The sequence below is a fragment of the Macaca nemestrina genome, chromosome 1, assembly GCF_043159975.1.
Source record: "Macaca nemestrina isolate mMacNem1 chromosome 1, mMacNem.hap1, whole genome shotgun sequence".
Lineage (NCBI taxonomy): Eukaryota > Metazoa > Chordata > Mammalia > Primates > Cercopithecidae > Macaca > Macaca nemestrina.
The window spans coordinates 105,737,082-105,755,504 of record NC_092125.1 but is presented as its reverse complement, the minus strand read 5'-3'; the positions used below and the strand labels follow the sequence as shown (position 1 = coordinate 105,755,504).

The 18,423-nt window shown below is 43.4% G+C and overlaps 1 protein-coding gene across 9 annotated transcripts in view; it reads right to left on the bottom strand.

Moving 5' to 3' along the window:
* LOC105498255 (nucleoporin 210 like) overlaps positions 1–18,423 on the bottom strand; it is a 163,044-nt gene that overhangs the window by 68,600 nt on the left and 76,021 nt on the right. For 8 of the 9 annotated variants that reach the window (XM_071084919.1, XM_071084909.1, XM_071084905.1 and 5 more), the window contains 7 exons: positions 15,834–16,026; positions 5,741–5,829; positions 5,107–5,211; positions 4,706–4,807; positions 2,699–2,827; positions 1,840–1,967; positions 594–726 (listed from right to left, as the gene is read on the bottom strand). In XM_071084919.1, coding sequence (XP_070941020.1) covers positions 594–726; positions 1,840–1,967; positions 2,699–2,827; positions 4,706–4,807; positions 5,107–5,211; positions 5,741–5,829; positions 15,834–16,026 — 879 coding nt within the window. The remainder of the gene's footprint in view (positions 1–593; positions 727–1,839; positions 1,968–2,698; positions 2,828–4,705; positions 4,808–5,106; positions 5,212–5,740; positions 5,830–15,833; positions 16,027–18,423) is intronic. The other variant, XM_071084928.1, reaches the window with a different exon arrangement.

Sequence of the window (18,423 nt, the reverse complement as noted above, 5' to 3'; positions counted from 1 at the left end):
TGCAGCCTGGAACTCCTCCTGGGCTCAAGTGACATTCCCGTTTCAGTCTCCCAAGTAGCTGCGACCACAGGCATGCACCACTACACATATTTTTCTAAATTTTCTATGAGAACTGTTTTATACAGAGAAACAAAACCAAAAATACTGCATGTTGTGCAAGAGTTAGACACTATCCTTTTTTTCAGTCAAATGATTTTTTTTTTTTTTTGAGACAGGGTCTCTCTCTGTCACTCAGGCTGGAGTGCAATGGCACAATCACAGCTCACTGCAGCCTCAACCTCCAGGGCTCAAGTGATCCTCCTACTTTAGCCTCCTGAGTAGCTAGAACTACAGGCACACCACCATGTCTGGCTAATTTATTTTATTTTATTTTTATTTTGGTAGAGACAGAGTCTCACTATGTTGCCCAGGGTGGTTTCATACGCTTGGGTTTAAGTGATGTTCCCACCTCAGTCTCCCAAACTGCTCACACGGTGGTGTGAGCCACTGTGCCCAGCCAGTCAAATGATTTTTAACTTGTATAAACTAACAGGAAAAGACAAATGATGTTAAGCAAGAAAAAGTACAAATTTTGGGTGAGATAATTTCCTTACTTCAATGTGCCGAGGAGTTGATGTGTATTTTCTTCCCATCTTGTCTCTAGCAATAGCCACAAGTGTGGTTTGCCCAATAGTGGTAGCTCGAAGAATATAATTTTCAGAGTATTCGTCCTGTTCCTCCATTAGCCTGCAAAAACCCATGTATTTTCAGGTGAGAAAGATTTTTGTTTTGTTTCAAGATGGGGTCTTACTCTGTCGCCCAGGCTGGAGTGCAGTGGCATGATCTCGGCTCACTGCAGCCTCAACCTCCCAGACTCAAGGTATCTTCCCACCTCAGCTTCCTGAGTAACTGGGACTATAGGCACATACCACCATGCCTGGCTAATTTTCTTATTTTTTGTACAGCCAGGGTCTCACTGTGTTGCCCAGGCTGGTCTTGAATTATGGATTCAAGCAATCCTCCTGCCACAGTCTCCTATCATGCTGGGATTGCAGCATGAGCCACCACTCTTGGCCAAGATTAGGTTCTGAAAGTGGCCAGTGGTGCATCTTTCCAAGGTGCCTAACATTTTCTGCTCATTTTAACTCTGGTTAGGGGGAATTGCCAGAAAATAAATTTCCAGAGTGAAGACAAATTTCAAGGGAATGGTGGAAGGCTCACGAGAGGCAAAAATTTGTTCTAAGGCTCCAGAGGAATAAGGGCAATATAAAAACAGACTGGTAGAATTGCAAATACTAAATTGCCTGAAATTCCTGAATTTCTCCTTTCTCAGAGGGGAATACCAGTACCTCTGCCTCTAAATATATTTTTGAAGGGTCCTCTAGCCTGAAGCACCCCCAAAAGATATCACCCAAGGAGAAGTTTCAGAAATTGGAAATATTAATGACACAAGGCATCTGAGGACCTCGAGAGAGAGAGAGAGTGTGTGTGTGTGTGTGTGTGTGTGTGTGTGTGTATTTTAAGAGATGTGGGCCTTGCTATGTTGCCCAGGCTGGAGTGCAGTGGCTATTCACAGGCGCAATTATAGTGCGCTATAGCCTCCAACTCCTGGGCTCAAGTGAGTCTCCTGCCCTAGCCTCCTGAGTAGCTGGGACTACAGGCATGTACCCTCACGCCAGGCTCAAATAGGTATTTTGTAGAGAGCTGAATATGGGAAGAGAGTATAGGCTGAAATGTATTCTAACAAAAAAGTAAGGGAGAAAATCTGAAATAATCTAAGGGAAAGCTGACCAGGTTACTAGGAGGGAGAGTCTTATGGTATTATGCATAGGGGAAAGGAAGTATTGAAATGGTACTTACGTCAGGGTGACAATGGCAGAAGCCAACTGCAGTTTGAGTTCCATGTTTCTGAAGTATTTATTTTGAAATGGGCGTTTGGAAGAGCCAAGAACCCTCACAGTCACTAACACAGTTTTGCCTATTTCAACCTAGTAGTTAAAAAGAAAAAGATTTTAGTAAAGGTGTCTCATTCACCAATGGCAGTCTAACTCTTAGAGGGCAGTGTATTTTTTTTTTTTTTTCTTTCATGCTAAATGATCCTGGTCAGCCTTCAATCAAATAAGCTTAATCTGTGTGTATTGTTTTAAATTGTTCTTTTTTTTTTAATTTTATTTTTTTATTTTTATTTTTTTGAGACGGAGTCTCGCTCTGTCGCCCAGGCTGGAGTGCAGTGGCGCAATCTCGGCTCACTGCAAGCTCTGCCTCCCGGGTTCACGCCATTCTCCTGCCTCAGCCTCCCGAGTAGCTGGGACTACAGGTGCCCGCTACCTCGCCCGGCTAGTTTTTTTTTTTGTATTTTTTTAGTAGAGACAGGGTTTCACTGTGTTAGCCAGGATGGTCTCGATCTCCTGACCTCGTGATCCGCCCGTCTCGGCCTCCCAAAGTGCTGGGATTACAGGCTTGAGCCACCGCGCCCGGCCTTTAAATTGTTCTTTAACAGTCTATTTATCTTCATCTGTTTAATGTTGAAATGTTGTTCTTTAAGGGCAAGTATTTCCATTAGCATTACCAGAAGTCCTGGTATACACACACACACACACACACACACACACACACACACACACACACACACAGTAGCTGAGCAGAGACCATATTAAGGAATGCTGGGGAGTGAGAATAAGGCTTGCTTAATTTCTGGGATAAAGCAAACATGTCTCACCTTATCAATCAGATCAAGCTCCAGCTCTTGTATATCTGACACCCTGAGATGGGCTGTTGCTGGACCCAAGAAAGCCAAACAAAGATCATAGACCTCCAAGGTAAGAAATCCAGGATGTAATGGAACTAACTAGAAGTAAGAAGATGGTAGCTGGATAAAGAAGCAAACAAGCTCCAAGCATAATCAAAGCAACTATTTTTACCCAAAGCAGAATAGACAACATCTTGCTTTCTTTGAACTGGGGACTCTCAGAGGTCACGTAACATTATTCAGGCATAGCATAATATGTACCCTTAATGTGATGTTTCCAATCATGGCAAAATATGTACTTTAACAAATATAGATTGGGCACAGTGGCTCACCCCTACAATCCCAGCACTTTGGGAGGCTGAGGCAGGAGGATCGCTTGAGCCCAGGAGTTCAAGACCAGCCTGGGGAACAAAGCAAAATCCTGGTCTCTATAAAAACTTTTTTAAAAAAATTAGCAAGGCTGGGCGTGGTGGCACATGCCTGTAATCCCAGCACTTTGGGAGGCTGAGGTGAGAGGATTGCTTGAGCCCTGGAGTTTGAGACAAGCCTGGGCGACATGGTGAAATCCTGTCTTTACCCAAAACAAAACAAAACAAAAATTAGCTGGGCACGGTGGTTCGTGCCTGGAGTCCCAGTTACTCAGGAGGCTGAGAGAGGATCACTTGAAGCTGGGAGGTTGAGGATGCAGTGAGTTGAGATTGTGCCACTGCACTCCAGCCTGGGAAACAGTGAGACCCTGTCTCAAAAATAATTAGTTGGGCATGGTGGCATACACTTATAATCCCAGCTACTCAGCAGGCTGAGGTGGGAGGATCACTTGAATCTAGGAGCTCAAGGCTACAGTGAGCTATGATCACGCCATACACTCCAGCCTGAGCAACAGAGTGAGACCCTATCTCTGCCAAACAAAACGAAACAAAAAACAAATAGTAAAGAGCAGAATTTATGTTGATTGAATTCAAGCAGAATCCAACATATGTATTCAGCTTCTCAATTATGAACAAGGAAAGGATGTCATGAAGAAAAATCGCATCCATTTATGCCACAATCACTAGTAGGGGGAGAAAGCATTGGGCCAACTAACACTGCTTTTTCTTTCTTTGTGCTACAGTTCCTGCACAATAGCATGTTTTTTTTCACATCATTTGTACCTCAGTCTTCCCTTTTTAAAACATATATTATGACTAGGGTAAGTTAGATTACTTGAAGCTTGTAGAAAGGAACTATATACATATATTAGTATATGGTATTATTTTTATTACTATAAATCAACTAAAAACAAATCCTTTGGCATACTGACTATGGAGTTAGGTTAATGTTTTGAGTTGTCATGTCCTGGCTGAAAACCTCATATATTCATGTTGTAAAGTCAATAGTGGCCTGGCGCAGTGGCTCACGGCTATAATCCTAGCACTTTGGGCAGATCACTTGAGGTCAAGAGTTCAAGACCAGTCTGGCCAACATGGTAAAACCCTATCTCTACTAAAAATACAAAAATTAGCCAGACATGGTGGTGGGCTCCTGTAATCCCAGCTACTCAGGAGGCTGAGGCAGGAGAACTGCTTGAACCTGGGAGGTGGAGGTTGCAGGGAGCCAAGACTGCACCACTGTACTCCAGCCTGGGCAACAGAGCGAGACTCTGTCTAAAAAAAACTAAACAAATAAAGTCAATAGTATATTTAAATATTTTAAGTATCTACACAGATGTGTGCTTTGAAACTTAAAAAATGAAACTTCTTTTAATGGAAAAGAAAAAAACTTCTTTTAACTAGAGATCTCTTATACTGTGTCAGTTCAACCAGAAACAAAAAAAGCACTCCCTTTTGGTTGAAGAATCTATATAGGTTAAAGAAAGAAAGAAAGGAAAATGTTACTTGTGTAACAAGTTTTAGACACAAAATGGAATTTTTCCAATCAATCTCTTAAGAATGAGCGTTGGCCTGAGACCATCAATCTGGGACTGTCTCTAGAGCTCACCTCAACAGAGCTTTCTGCTTCCGTGTAAGTGATGGTGACAACATGCTGCTCACTGCTGTTGACTAAAAAATAACCAGATCCTTCCACAAGGCTAAATATTTCCTATGGAAAAATCAGACAAACAATATTCTGTTCACTTCAGTTTATAAATAGCTCAAAGGAAATAATTTCTACCTACCTAAGAAAGAATATGGATAAAAAGATTACAGTGAATGGACAAAAGACAAAATACAATTATTAAGGTACAATTTTTAAGGACGGCGCAACTATTATCTATGTGTTTCATATATATGTATCAATTATTTTCAACACATAAGTGAGCTTTTTAATTGTTATGCTATCAATTTTAATAACTTTCCCTCCAATACGATTCCATTTAACCAGACTCATACAGCTTCTACCTTCACATCAGGGTGGTTATAGATGGTGGCATTCTCAGGCACTACAGTTACATCATCTACCAGGAGCAGTTCCACATCTACAGATCTGGGCAAGTTGGAAATTTCCTAGAGATATAATAAGAACCACAAAAGTGAATATAAATGTCTAATTCTTGGCCGGGCACAGTGGCTCACACTTGTAATCCCAACACTTTGGGAGGGTGAGGCAGGCAGATCATCTGAGGTCCGGAGTTTGAGACCAGCCTGGCTAACATGGTGAAACCCCGTCTCCACTAAAAATACAAAAATTAGCCAAGCATGGTGGTGGGTGCCTGTACTCCCAGCTACTTGGGAGGTTGAGGCAGGAGAATCGCTTGAACCTGGGAGGCAGAGGTTGCAGTGAGCCAAGATGATGTCACTGCACTCCATCCTGGGAGACAGAGCGAGACTTCATCTCAAATAATAATAATAATAATAATCAATGTCTAATTCTTCAGCTCTACGGGAGAAGTTTCCAGGACTCTCTCAAGTGCCAAAAATAACAGAATTACAGAGGTATATGGTCTCAGCTTTATGTAAGTTGTATAACTTTTAAAGAAGAGCTTTATATTCCAATTATTTAACTTATATTTCTTATATTATAATCTCCACTCACTTTTGGGCTTTTCTTCTCTGAATAGCCCACAAAATTGACTCCAATAAGTACAGTTCCTTTTATCTGACGTACTTTAAGGATCTGATGACCTGAAAACATGCAGAAAAATACCCTGTGAGAAACAATAACATGTAGAATACACGTGTTTCTAGAAAACCACATTCTGCCACAGTTTTTCCAAATGGTGCTTTATTGCAGAGGAAGAAAAACTCTCAATGGGGAAATACACAAGAAAAAACTGTTTTGTTTTTTATTTTTATTTTTTTAGATGGAGTGTCGCTGTGTTGCCCAGGCTGAAGTGCAGTGGCGTGATCTCGGTTCACCACAACCGCCCGGATTCCAGCGATTCTCCTGTCTCAGCCTCCCAAGTAGCTGGGACTGCGCACCACCATGCCGGTCTAATTTTTGTATTTTTAGTAGAGATGGGGTTTCACTATGTTGGCTAGGCTGCTCTCGAATTCCTGACCTCGTGATCTGCCCGCCTCGGCCTCCTAAAGTGCTGGGGTTACGGACATGAGCCACCACGCCTGGCCTGAAAACTGGGTTTTTGTGCTGACCATGCCAATATATACCCATATGACCCTGAGCAAACACTTTATCTCTTAGTTCCTTTATTAAATGAGGGACTGAGCCAGGCAAAATCTAAAATTCTTTCTAGCTTTGATGGTCTATGAGTCCAAAAATAGGCTGACAGGTGTAATGTTTTGTCCAGTTTACAAATGGAAGTGAGAAAGGGATAGTCCTTTGAGATCTTTCATCTTTCATTCTCCTAAACTGTTGTCTACATTTATATGTCATGTAAGTCACTCAACAAAGTTTTTATGTTTTTTTTTGTTGTTGTTGTTGTTTTTGAGACGGAGTCTCGCTCTGTCGCCCAGGCTGGAGTGCAGTGGCCGGATCTCAGCTCACTGCAAGCTCCGCCTCCCGGGTTTACACCATTCTCCTGCCTCAGCCTCCCGAGTAGCTGGGACTACAGGCGCCCGCCACCTCGCCCGGCTAGTTTTTTGTATTTTTTAGTAGAGAAGGGGTTTCACCGTGTTAGCCTGGATGGTCTCGATCTCCTGACCTCGTGATCCGCCCATCTCGGCCTCCCAAAGTGCTGGGATTACAGGCTTGAGCCACCGGGCCCGGCCAACAAAGTTTTCAAATGGCTATTCTTAATTAGATCAATCCAAACTCCTTAAACTTGTATTTGAAGGCTTCCATATTCTGACTCTGCTTTAATCATTAATTTTCTTTCTCTTTCTTTTCTTTCCTCTCTCTTTTCTTTTTCCTTTTTTTTTTTTTTTTTTGTGTGTGTATGTGACAGGGTCTAACTCTGTCACCCAGGCTGAAGTGCAGTGGTGCAATCACAGTTTACTGCAACCTCTACCTACCCAGCTCAAGCAGTCCTTCCACCTCAGCCTCCCAAGTAGCTGGGACCACAGGTGCACGTCAACATGCCTGGCTAATGTTTTGTAGAGACGGGGTCTTGCTATGTTAACCAGGCTCGTCTTGAACTCCTGAGCTCAAGTGATCCTCCTGCCTCAGCCTCCTAAAGTGCTGGGATTACAGGTGTGAGCTATTGCACCTGGCCTTTTTTTCTTTTTTTAATTTAACAAACATGAATCTGCCACTTCACTTAGGCCAGTTTTAATTTTGTCCTCAATATATAATCATGCCTAAATCTGTGAGGCAGTTTCTCCTGATGCCACATTCATTCAACAAATATTTATTGAGGGCCTACTACATGCCAGGTGCTATGTTAGGTAATTAGAATACAGAAATTAAGAAAAAAACACGGCCGGGCGCGGTGGCTCAAGCCTGTAATCCCAGCACTTTGGGAGGCCGAGACGGGCGGATCACGAGGTCAGGAGATCGAGACCATCCTGGCTAACACGGTGAAACCCCGTCTCTACTAAAAAATACAAAAAACTAGGCAGGCAAGGTGGCGGGCGCCTATAGTCCCAGCTACTCGGGAGTCTGAGGCAGGAGAATGGCGTGAACCCGGGAGGTGGAGCTTGCAGTGAGCTGAGATCCGGCCACTGCACTCCAGCCTGGGCGACAGAGCGAGACTCCGCCTCAAAAAAAAAAAAAAAAAAAAAGAAGAAAACACAACGCTTGCCTTCAAAGAAACCCATAATTTAGTGAGGGGTGACTGAGTAGTAAACCAATCACTATAATATAGTGTGATAAGTGCTATTACAGAAGTATGTACAGAGCACATAGAGTATACAAGAGCACAAAGAAGGAATATTTATTTTAGATTGGGAATATAGAGGGACAGAAAACTCCCAGGTTCCCTAGAGGAAGATTTCAACCCAGTGAAGATGCGAGAAAAACATGTTTTAAGAAAATAGAACATAAGCAATATATGCAAAGGAAAGTAGAATGACAAGCCTTGTCATAGGGATCTAAAGTTGTTGAGTGTGAGAAAAATATAGGATATGTGTGGATACTAATAAGAGGTGAAACCAAAGAAGTAAACAGGGTCAGTCTGTTAAGCTACAACATACAAATTTTACCCAGAAAGAATGGGGAGTCTCTGAAGACAATATGGTGACAGTATAGTCAGTGGTCAGGACTACGGGCTTTGATGTCAGAGAGTTTATTGCTTCATCTGTTTACCTTTGTAATCTTAGGTCCTAAAACTGAGCTGGTTATAGTAAGAACTAAATAAATGTTTGATAAATCAATAAATTCACAAAATGGGAACGATAATACCAATCTCTCACGGTGGTTAGAAGATTATGTGAAAAAATGTGTAAAGTACTTAGTGCAGTGCCTGGCATGTCATGAGAGCTCCGTAAATAGCAACCAAAAAAGGATGAAAATAGATATTCAGACTTGTATTGTGAAGAATTATCTTCTGGTGTAGAAGAAAATGGTACAAAGGCTAACTTTTAGATTTCTGGTAGGTACATATTATATATAAAATTGTTGGGAGCAAGCGCCCCAAAATCTGGCCATAAACTGGCCCCAAGACTGGCCATAAATAAAATCTCTGCAGCAATGTAACATGTCCATAATGGCTGTAATGCCCAAACTGGAAGGTTGTGGGTTTACGGGAACAAGGGTGAGGAACACCTGGCCCGCCCAGTGTGGAAAACTGCTTAAAGGCATTCTCAAGCCACAAACAAAAGCATGAGCGATTTGTGTCTTAAGAGCATGTTCCTGCTGCAATTAATTTGGCCCATCTCTTCGTTTCCCTTAAGGGATACTTTTAGTTAATTTAATATCTATACAATGCTAAAGACTGGTTTGCTGTTAATAAATATGTGGGTAAATCTCTGTTCGGGGTTCTCAGCTCTGAAGGCTGTGAGACCCCTGATTCCTCACACCTCTACGTTTCTGTGTTTGTGTCTTCAATTCCTCTAGTGCCACTGGGTTAGGGTCTCCCCGACCGAGCAGGTCTCGGCATAACATGTCTACATATTTTGTATGCATAAAATATATATTAAATAATATTTTATTATTTTTAAATAGAGGTGGGGGGGGTCTCACTACATTGCCCAGGTTGGTCTTGCACTCTTGGGCTTGATTCTCTTGCCTCAGTTTCCCAAAGTGCTGGGATTACAGGCATGAGCCACTGCACCTGGCCTAAACAGTTATATTAATGGTCCACAGTGAATCATGCCTGCTGGTATCCATGCCTTTATGTAGTCCCACCCACCTTGACTCTGGTTTTTGTCAGGTGACTTCCATTAGTGAATGGGACATCAGCAAATGTGACACAAGCAGAAGCTTAATAAGCACTTGGGCGTGAGGGCTTGTTGCTCTTTTAGAACCTCATCTATGCCTCGTGCCTCTCTGACTTAGTCTCACTCGCCTTCTTTTTTTTTTTTTTTTAGACGGAGTCTCGCTCTGTCGCCCAGGCTGGAGGGCAGTGGCCCGATCTTGGCTCACTGCAAGCTCCGCCTCCCAGGTTCACGCCATTCTCCTGCCTCAGCCTCCCGAGCAGCTGGGACTACAGGCGCCCGCCACCACGCCCGGATAATTTTTTGTATTTAGTAGAGACGGGGTTTCACTGTGTTAGCCAGGATGGTCTCCATCTCCTGACCTCGTGATCCACCCGTCTCGGCCTCCCAGAGTGCTGAGATTACAGGCGTGAGTCACTGCGCCAGGCCTCACTAGCCTTCTTAAGCTCATTCTTGCTGTTTCCTCTTCCTGTCACCACTTCAGGTCTCAGCATAAATGTCACTTTCTCAGGGTAGCCTTCCCTGTTCAAGATGAGGTTAGGTCCCCCTAAAGCTCTCAAGTCTTTCTATATTTGCACTTAACACAGTTGTAATGTTTAAAGTCTGGCTTCTTGAGCTATCGTATGCCTTAGACTGTAAGTATATGAGGGCAGAAGCCATGTCTGTCTCATTCATCATTACATCTCCAGTGCCTAGCAGAGGACCTTAAATGTAGCCATTCAATAAATATTTGCTAACAAATAAATAATGTTAGGAAAATAACAGGCAGTCAATACATTTTAAAATTGAGTCAGGCACTGGGCGCAGTGGCTCATGCCTATAATCCCAGCACTTTGGGAGATCGAGGCAGACAGATCACTTGAGTTCAAGAGTTCGAGACCAGCCTGGCCAACATGGTGAAACCCTGTCTCTACTAAAAATACAAAAAAATTAGCCAGGCGAGGTGGTGCAGGCCTGTAAGCCCAGCTACTCAGGAGGCTGAGGCAGGAGAATCACTTGAACCCGGGAGGTGGAGGTTGCAATGAGCCGAGATCACGCCACTGCACTCCAGCCTGGGAGACAGACCGAGATTCCATCTCAATAAATAAAATAAAATAAATAAAATAAAATAAAATAAAATAAAATCAGGTACAATGGCTCATGCCTGTAATTCTAGCACTTTGAGAGGCTGAGGTAGGAGGATCACTTCAGGCCAGGAGTTTGAGACCAACTTGGGCAACATAGTGAGAACCTGTCTCTACAAAAAATTAAAAAATCAGTTGGTCCTGGTGGCATGCACCTACAGTCCTAGCTACTAGGGCGGCTGAGGCAGGAGGATCACTTCAGTCCAAGAGTATGAGGTTATAGTAAGCTACGATCTGCTCCACTGCTCTCCAGCCTGGGAGACAGAATAATATTCTGTCTCTAAAGAAAAAGAAATATATTTTAAAATTAATTTAAGTTTATGTTTTTGTAAGAAATGTTGGCCCCTCAGCCCTAGCTTTGCAAACAAGGAAAACTACCTTCATGTTTTCTAAAAAGTACAAGAGTCGGCCGGGCGCGGTGGCTCAAGCCTGTAATCCCAGCACTTTGGGAGGCCGAGATGGGCGGATCACGAGGTCAGGAGATCGAGACCATCCTGGCTAACACAGTGAAACCCCGTCTCTACTAAAAAATACAAAACACTAGCCGGGAGAGGTGGCAGGCGCCTGTAGTCCCAGCTACTCAGGAGGCTGAGGCAGGAGAATGGCGTAAACCCGGGAGGCAGAGCTTGCAGTGAGCTGAGATCCGGCCACTGCACTCCAGCCTGGGCGACAGAGCGAGACTCCGTCTCAAAAAAAAAAAAAAAAAAAAAAGTACAAGAGTCAAAGATAAAAGGTGATATATAATAAAATCTAAAATAAAATTCTTGCCCATAAGAAAAGACTTAGGGCTGGGTGTGGCGGCTTATGCCTGTAATCCTAGCACTTTGGGAGGCCGAGGCAGGTGGATTGCCTGAGCTCACGAGCCCGAGACCATCCTGGGCAACATGGTGAAACCGGTCTCTACTAAAATACAAAAAATTAGCTGAACATGGTGGCACGTGCCTGTAGTCCCAGCTACTCGGGAGGCTGAGGCACAAGAATTGCTTGAATCCTGGAGGCATAGGTTACAGTAAGCCGAGATAGTACCATTGCACTCCAGCCCGGGCAACACAGTGAGACTGTATCTCAAAAAAAAAAAAAAAAAAAAAAGGAAAGAAAGTGAGTGTAGAAACACTCAGATATATGATTAAGAAACTCACTCAAAATCGCACAACTACATGGAAACTGAACAACCTGCTCCTGAATGACTACTGGATAAACAACGAAATTGTCAGGCCTCTGAGCCCAAACCAAGCCATCGCATCCCACTCCTGCCTGCCAGAAAACAACCCCCCTTTGACTGTAATTTTCCTTTACCTACCCAAATCCTATAAAACGGCCCCACCCTTATCTCCCTTTGCTGACTCTCTTTTCAGACACAGCCCGCCTGCACCCAGGTGATTAAAAAGTTTTATTGCGGGCCAGGCGTGGTGGCTCAAGCCTGTAATCCCAGCACTTTGGGAGGCCGAGACGGGCGGATCACGAGGTCAGGAGATCGAGACCATCCTGGCTAACATGGTGAAACCCCGACTCCACTAAAAAATACAAAAAACTAGCCGGGCGAGGTGGCGGGCGCCTGTAGTCCCAGCTACTCGGGAGGCTGAGGCAGGAGAATGGCGTAAACCCGGGAGGCGGAGCTTGCAGTGAGCTGAGATGTGGCCACTGCACTCCAGCCTGGGCGACAGAGCAAGACTCCGTCTCAAAAAAAAAACAAAAAAAAACAAAACTTTATTGCTCACACAAAGCCTGTTTGGTGGTCTCTTCACACGGACGCGCATGACAGAAATGAAGGCAGAAAGAAAGATGTTCTCTGAAACCAGTGAGAACAAAGCACAACGTACCAGAATCTCTGGGACACATTTAAAGCAGTGTGTAGATGTAAATTTGTAGCACTAAATGCCCACAAGAGAAATCGGGAAAGATCTAAAATCGACACTCTAACATCACAATTGAAAGAACTAGAGGCCGGGCACGGTGGCTCACACCTGTAATCCCAGCACTTTGGGAGGCCAAGGAGGGCAGATCACAAGGTCAGGAGATCAAGACCATCCTGTCTAACATGGTGAAATCCTGTCTCTACTAAAAATACAAAAAATTAGCCAGGCGTGGTGGTGGGCACCTGTAGTTCCAGCTACTCGGGAGGCTGAGGCAGGAGAATGGCATGAACCCGGGAGGCGGAGCTTGCAGTGAGCCCAGATTGCACCACTGCACTCCAGCCTCGGCAACAGAGAGAGACTCTGGAAAGGAGGAGAGGGGAGGGGAGGGGAGGGGAGGGGAGGGGAGGGGAGGGGAGGGGGAAAGAAAAGAAAAGAAAAGGAAGGAAGGAAGGAAGGAAGGAAGGAAAGAAAGGAAGGAAGGAAGGAAGGAACGAACGAACGAACTAGAGAAGCAAGAGCAAACAACTCAAAAGATAGCAGAAGGCAAGAAATAACTAAGATCAGAGCAGAACTGAAGAAGACAGAGACACAAAAAAACCCTTCAAAAAAAATCAATGAATCCAGGAGCTGGTTTTTTTTTTTTTTTTTGAGACGGAGTCTCGCTCTGTCGCCCAGGCTGGAGTGCAGTGGCCGGATCTCAGCTCACTGCAAGCTCCGCCCCCCGGGTTCACGCCATTCTCCTGCCTCAGCCTCCCGAGTAGCTGGGACTACAGGCGCCCACCACCTCGCCCGGCTAGTTTTTTGTATTTTTTTAGTAGAGACGGGGTTTCACCGTGTTAGCCAGGATGGTCTCGATCTCCTGACCTCGTGATCCGCCCGTCTCGGCCTCCCAAAGTGCTGGGATTACAGGCGTGAGCCACCGCGCCCGGCCGGAGCTGGTTTTTTTAAAAGATCAACAAAATTGATAGACCACTAGCAAGACTAATAAAGAATAAAAGACAGAAGAATCAAATAGATGCAGTAAAAAATGATAAAGGGGATATGACCACTGATCCCACAGAAATACAAACTATCATCAGAGAATAGTATAAACACCTCTATGCAAATAAACTAGAAAATCTAGAAGAAATAGATAAATTCCAGGACACATACACTCTCCCAAGACTAAACCAGGAAGAAGCTGAATTGCTGAATAGACCAATAACAGGCTCTGAAATTGAGGCAATAATTAATAGTCTACCAACCAAAAAAAGTCCAGGACCAGACGAATTCACAGCTGAATTCTACCAGAGGTACAAAGAGGAGCTGGTACCATTCCTTCCAAAATTTTCCAATCAATAGAAAAAGAGGGAATCCTTTCTAACTCATTTTATGAGGCCAGCATCATCCTGATACCAAAGCCTGGCAGAGACACACACCAAAAAGAGAATTTTAGACCAATATCCCTGATGAACACCGATGGAAAAACCCTCAGTAAAATCCTCGCAAACTGAATCCAGCAGCACATCAAAAAGCTTATCCACCAACATCAAGTTGGCTTCATCCCTGGGATGCAAGGCTGATTCAACATATGCAAATCAATAAACGTAATCCATCACATAAACAGAACCAAAGATAAAAACCACATGATTATCTCAATAGATGCAGAAAAGGCCTTCGACAAAATTCAACAGCCCTTCATGCTAAAAACTCTCAATAAACTAGGTATTGATGGAACGTATCTCAAAATAATAACAGTTATTTATGACAAACCCACAGCCAATATCATACTGAATGGGCAAAAACTGGAAGCATTCCCTTTGAAAACTGGCACAAGACAGGGATGCCCTCTCTCACCTCTCCTATTCAACATAGTGTTGGAAGTTCTGGCCAGGGCAATCAGGCAGGAGAAAGAAATAAAGGGGGTTCAATTAGGAAAAGAGGAAGGCAAATTGTCCCTGTTTGCAGATGACATGATCATGTATTTAGAAAACCCCATCGTCTCAGCCCAAAATCTCCTTAAGCTGACAAATAACTTCAGCAAAGTCTCAGCATACAAAATCAATGTGCAAAAATCACAAGCATTCTTATACACCAATAACAGATAAGCAGAGAGCCAAATCATGAGTGAACTCCCATTCACAACTGCTACAAAGACAATAAAATATCTAGGAATACAACTTACAAGGGATGTGAAGGACCTCTTCAAGGAGAACTACAAACTACTGTTCAATAAGGAAAAGAGGATACAAACAAACGGAAGAATATTTCATGCTCATGGATAGGAAGAATCAATATCGTGAAAATGGCCATACTGCTCAAGATAATTTATAGATTCAATGCCACGCCCATCAAGCCACCAATGACTTTCTTCACAGAATTGGAAAAGTTCATATAGAACCAAAAAAGAGCCCACATGGCCAAGACAATTCTAAGCCAAAAGAACAAAGCTGGAGGCATCGCGCTACCTGACTTCAAACTATACTACAAGCCTACAGTAACCAAAACAGAGATATATCTCTGTTGTTTGGTACTTGTACCAAAATGGAGATATAGACCAATGGAACAGAACAGAGGCCTCAGAAATAACACCACACATTTACAACCATCTGATCTTTGACAAACCTGACAAAAACAAGAAATGGGGAAAGAATTCCCTATTTAATAAATGGTGCTGGGAAAATTGGCTAGCCATATGCAGAAAGCTGAAACTGGGCTGGACGCGGTGGCTCACACCTGTAATCCCAGCACTTTGGGAGGCTGAGGCAGGTGGATCACGAGGTCCGGAGATCGAGACCTGGCTAACATGGTGAAACCCCATGTCTACTAAAAAAAAAAAAAAAAAAAAAATTAGCCAGGTGCAGTGGCAGGCACCTGTAATCCCAGCTACTCGGGAGGCTGAGGCAGGAGAATGGCATGAACCCTGGAAGTGGAGCTTGCAGTGAGCCGAGAGCGTGCCATTGCACTCCAGCCTGGGCGACTGAGCAAGGCTCCGTCTAAAAAAAAAAAAAGAAAAAAAAAAAAAAAAAGAAAATGTGGCACATATACTCCATGGAATATTATGCAGCCATGAAAAGGATGAGTTCGTGTCCTTTGTAGGGACATGGATGAAGCTGGAAACCATCATTCTGAGCAAGCTATCACAAGGACAGAAAACCAAACACCGCATGTTCTCACTCCTAGGTGGGAACTGAACAATGAGAACACTTGGACACAGGGCGGGGAACATCACACACCAGGGCCTGTCATGGAGTGAGGGGATGGGGGAGTGATAGCATTAGGAGAAATACCTAAGGTAAATGAGGAGTTAATGGGTGCAGCAAACCAATGTGGCACATGTAGACATATGTAACAAACCTGCACATTGTGCACATGTACCCTAGAACTTAAAGTCAAAAAAAAAAAAAAAAAAAGAAACACTCAGGTATATGAAAAGACTTGTATATTTTCACAATACCATGTAACCGGGTCTGCCCACTGCCATCATCTTTTGCTACCATTTCCACTGATTTATAATCTTCGAAATGGGCTAGTGTTTCATTGGAGGATTTCCATTCTAGCATTAGTGAACTGAAATTATCAAACTTTCTCCTATGTTGATCAAACACTGCTAGTTCCAGGACTGTGTCCCTCAGTCTTGACACAGGAATCTGCATTAAAATAAAAAGTAATAAAACAAAAATTTAAAAATCAATAGCCTAAGAGCTGGTAAGATATCTCTAAAGCTAGGGATTGAGTTTTCTCTCAATATTTTTACCTTAACAATTTGCAAACTTTTGCTATTGAAAGAACAATATAATAATTACCTATATACACACACTTCACCTGGATTCACCAGTTCTTAACATTTAGTTACATTTGCCTTTTCTCTCTCTCCCTCTCCTTCCTCACCTTCCAAATATGGATGTTATTTTGTTTTGTTGATGTAGGCATCATTGCACTTCACCCCTAAGTATTTCAGCATGTATCCTAAGAATACGAGAACATTCTGCTATGTAAGAAACAGGTATCACACATAATAATATTAACACTAATTCAATATCAGCAAATGTATAGTCAATATTTTCATTTCCCAAAACATCGCCCCAAAATGTTTTTAAATGTTTTTTAGTTTAGATCTAGAAGTTAATTAAGGTGTATGTATGCATTGTATTTGTTTACCTCTTTAGTATATTTTAATCTAGAAAAGGCACATTTGCCCTTTTTTGTTATTGTGTTTCATGGTATTGAATTTTTTGTAAAGTCCAGGCCAGTTTTTGTTTTGTTTTTTTGAGACAGGGTCTCTCTCTGTTGCATGGGCTGAAGCACAGCAGTGTGACCATGGCTCATTACAGCCTCAACCTCCCAGGCTCAAGTCATCCTCCCAATTCAGTCGCCTGAGTAGCTAGGACTATGGGTGTATGCCACCACACCTGGATAATTTTTTAAATTTTATTAATTTTAATTTCAATTTATTTTTAAATTTTTTTTATTTCCATAGGTTTTTGGGGAACAGGTGGTATTTGGTTACAAGAGTAAGTTCTTTAGTGATGATTTGTGAGATTCTGGTGCACCCATCACCCAAGAAGTATACAGTGGACCCGACTTGTAGTCTTTTATTTCTTACCCCTCTCCACCTTTCCCCCGAGTCCCAAAGTCTATTGTGCCATTCTTTTTTTTTTTTTTTTTTTTTTTTTTTTTTTTTTTTTTAGACGGAGTCTCACGCTGTTGCCCAGGCTGGAATGCAGTGGCGCGATCTCGGCTCACTGCAAGCTCCGCCTCCTGGGTTCACGCCATTCTCCTGCCTCAGCCTCCTGAGTAGCTAGGACTACAGGCGCCCGCCACCGCGCCCGGCTAATTTTTTGTATTTTTAGTAGAGACGGGGTTTCACTGTGGTCTCGATCTCCTGACCTTGTGATCCGCCCGCCTCGGCCTCCCAAAGTGCTGGGATTACAGGCTTGAGCCACCGCGCCCGGCTATTGTGCCATTCTTTTACCTTTGCATCCTCATAGTTTAGCTCCCACTTATGAGTAAGAGCATACAATGTTTGGTTTTCCATTCCTGAGCTACTTCACTTAGAATAATAGTCTCCAATCCCATCCAGGTTGCTGCAAATGCCATCAATTCCTTCCTTTTTTTTTTTTTTGAGATGGAGTCTTGCTCTGTTGCCCAGGCTGGAGTGCAGTGGCACAGTCTTGGCTCACTGCAACCTCTGCCTCCTGGGTTCAAGCAATTCTCCTGCCTCAGTCTCCCGAGTAGCTGGGATTACAGGTGCGTGCCACTATGGCCAGCTAATTTTTTTGTATTTTTAGTGGAGACGGGATTTCACTGTGTTAGCCAGGATGGTCTTGATCTCCTGACCTCGTGATCTGCCTGCCTCGGCCGCCCAAAGTGCTGGGATTACAGGCGTGAGCCACTACACCCGGCCCTAATTCATTCTTTTTTATGGCTGAGTAGTATTCCATCATGCATGTGTGCGTGTGTGTGTATCACAATTTCTTTATCCACTTGTTGATTGATGGGCATCTCAGTTGGTTCCACATCTTTGCAACTGCAAATTGTGCTGCTATAAACATGTGTGTGCAAGTATCTTTTTCGTATAATGACTTCTTTTCCTCTGGGTAGATACCCAGTAGTGGGATTGCTGGATCAAATGGTAGTTTTACTTTTAGTTCTTTAAGGAATCTCCACACTGTTTTCCATAGTGGTCATACTAGTTTACATTCTTACCGGCAGCGGAGGAGTGTTCCGTGTTCACCGTATCTACACCAACGTCTATTATTTTTTGATTTTTTAAATTATGGCCATTTTTTTTTTTTTTTGAGATGGAGTCTGGCTCTGCTGCCCAGGCTGGAGTACGGTGGTGAGATCTTGTCTCACTGCAAGCTCTGCCTGCTGGGTTCAGGCCATTCTTCTGCTTCCGCCTCCTGAGTAGCTGGGACTACATGCGCCTGCCGCCATGCCTGGCTGATTTTTTGTATTTTTAGTAGAGACGGGGTTTCACCGTGTTAGCCAGCATGGTCTTGATCTCCTGACCTTGTGATCTGTCCGCCTCGGCCTCCCAAAGT